This window comes from Selaginella moellendorffii, unplaced genomic scaffold, assembly GCF_000143415.4.
Source record: "Selaginella moellendorffii unplaced genomic scaffold, v1.0 SELMOscaffold_629, whole genome shotgun sequence".
Classification (NCBI taxonomy): Eukaryota; Viridiplantae; Streptophyta; class Lycopodiopsida; order Selaginellales; family Selaginellaceae; genus Selaginella; species Selaginella moellendorffii.
This window is the reverse complement of record NW_003314879.1, coordinates 635-1,995: the sequence shown is the minus strand read 5'-3', so window position 1 is coordinate 1,995 and position 1,361 is coordinate 635. Positions and strand designations below refer to the sequence as shown.

Sequence of the window (1,361 nt, the reverse complement as noted above, 5' to 3'; positions counted from 1 at the left end):
TCATATAACTCATTGATTTCTCTATATGCGCGGAACGGGGATTTGCTTCAATCAAAGATTTTTTTCAAGAGAATGCCACAATGGGATGTTGTCTCTTGGACGGCTCTTGCGAGTGGGTTTGCCGTTCATGGGGAAATCAAAGACGCGGACGAGATCTTTCAATCCATGCCCGAGAAAAATGTGGTGAGTTGGAATTCTCTTGTGACTGCTCTTCACAGGCGGGGGAATCTGGAGCAAGCCGAGACCACGTTTGAATCCATGGCCGAGAAGACAATCTCATCGTGGAACTCGATGATCACAGGCTACGCTTCCAACGGCGAGCTCGAGGAAGCCATGAAAATTTTCCATTCGATGCCCAGGAGAAACGCCATCTCTTGGAACTCCCTCTTAGCAGCCTGTGCAAGGGATACTAAATGCTCGAGCGATGAAGCTGAAAAACTTTTCCACGGAATGCCAGGAAGAACGATGGTTTCCTTCAACACCATGATAGCTGTGTTCTCGCAAAATGGAAATCTCGATCTGGCGAGGAAAGCCTTTGATGATGTTCCGGAAAAGAACCTTATCTCCTGGACAGTTCTCAGCGCTGGATTTGCCCAGCACGGCCGAGCAGATAATGCCATGAATCTCTTCAAACAAATGGACGTCGAAGGCTTAGAACCTGATGAGATTTGTTTCCTCACCGTTTTTCTTGCATGCAGCCATGCAGGAAAGCTGAGCGAGAGCTTCCTGTTCTTTCTGGCTATGGTGGACGACTACCAACTTTTGCCAATAGCAGAGCACTATTTCTGCTTGATAGATGTTTTGGCACGAAATGGAAGGCTGGACGAGGCCGAGGACTTGATCCAAAGCCTGCCAAATCGAGAGAACAATGTCCAGTGGATGACTCTTTTGGGGGCTTGCAAGACACAGATTGACATTGGTCGAGCAAATCGAGCTGCTGGACTTGTCATCAACTATGCTCCAAAGGTTTCTTCTGCTGGTTACATTCTTTTGTCCCAAGTTTATGCTTTAACTGGTATTAGCTTAGGAGTAAATTCTAAGTAAATTTCATTTATATATTATAAATTTAAAACATCTTATTTAATGCTAAAACTCGCACACCTGATAAACTGCGATATAATACAAGGTCTCCATCATCTTGAAGAGCTAACACAGAAGGTTGTTCACAAGGTTGAGGTGTACAATATTTATTAATAGTAAATAATGGTATTCCATTTGTTTGATACAATACTAAATTACCATCTGTTTGAAGGTAAAAAATGCAACCATATTGCCCATGGTGGCCTGTGTTACTTGTCCAATATTGATTATGATTTAAAAGATCCACTAAAATAAGTTCACAATTGTGTAATAGAGAAAAT

At 42.8% G+C, this 1,361-nt stretch overlaps 1 protein-coding gene across 1 annotated transcript in view; it reads left to right on the top strand.

Annotated features, from left to right (window-relative positions):
* Positions 1 to 1,044, top strand: part of LOC112344095 (pentatricopeptide repeat-containing protein At2g35030, mitochondrial-like) — a 1,851-nt gene extending 807 nt beyond the window's left edge. Inside the window, exon 3 of the mRNA XM_024668208.1 lies at positions 143 to 1,044. Within this exon, the coding sequence (XP_024523976.1) occupies positions 143 to 1,044 (902 nt within the window). The remainder of the gene's footprint in view (positions 1 to 142) is intronic.
* Positions 1,045 to 1,361: the final 317 nt, after the last annotated feature.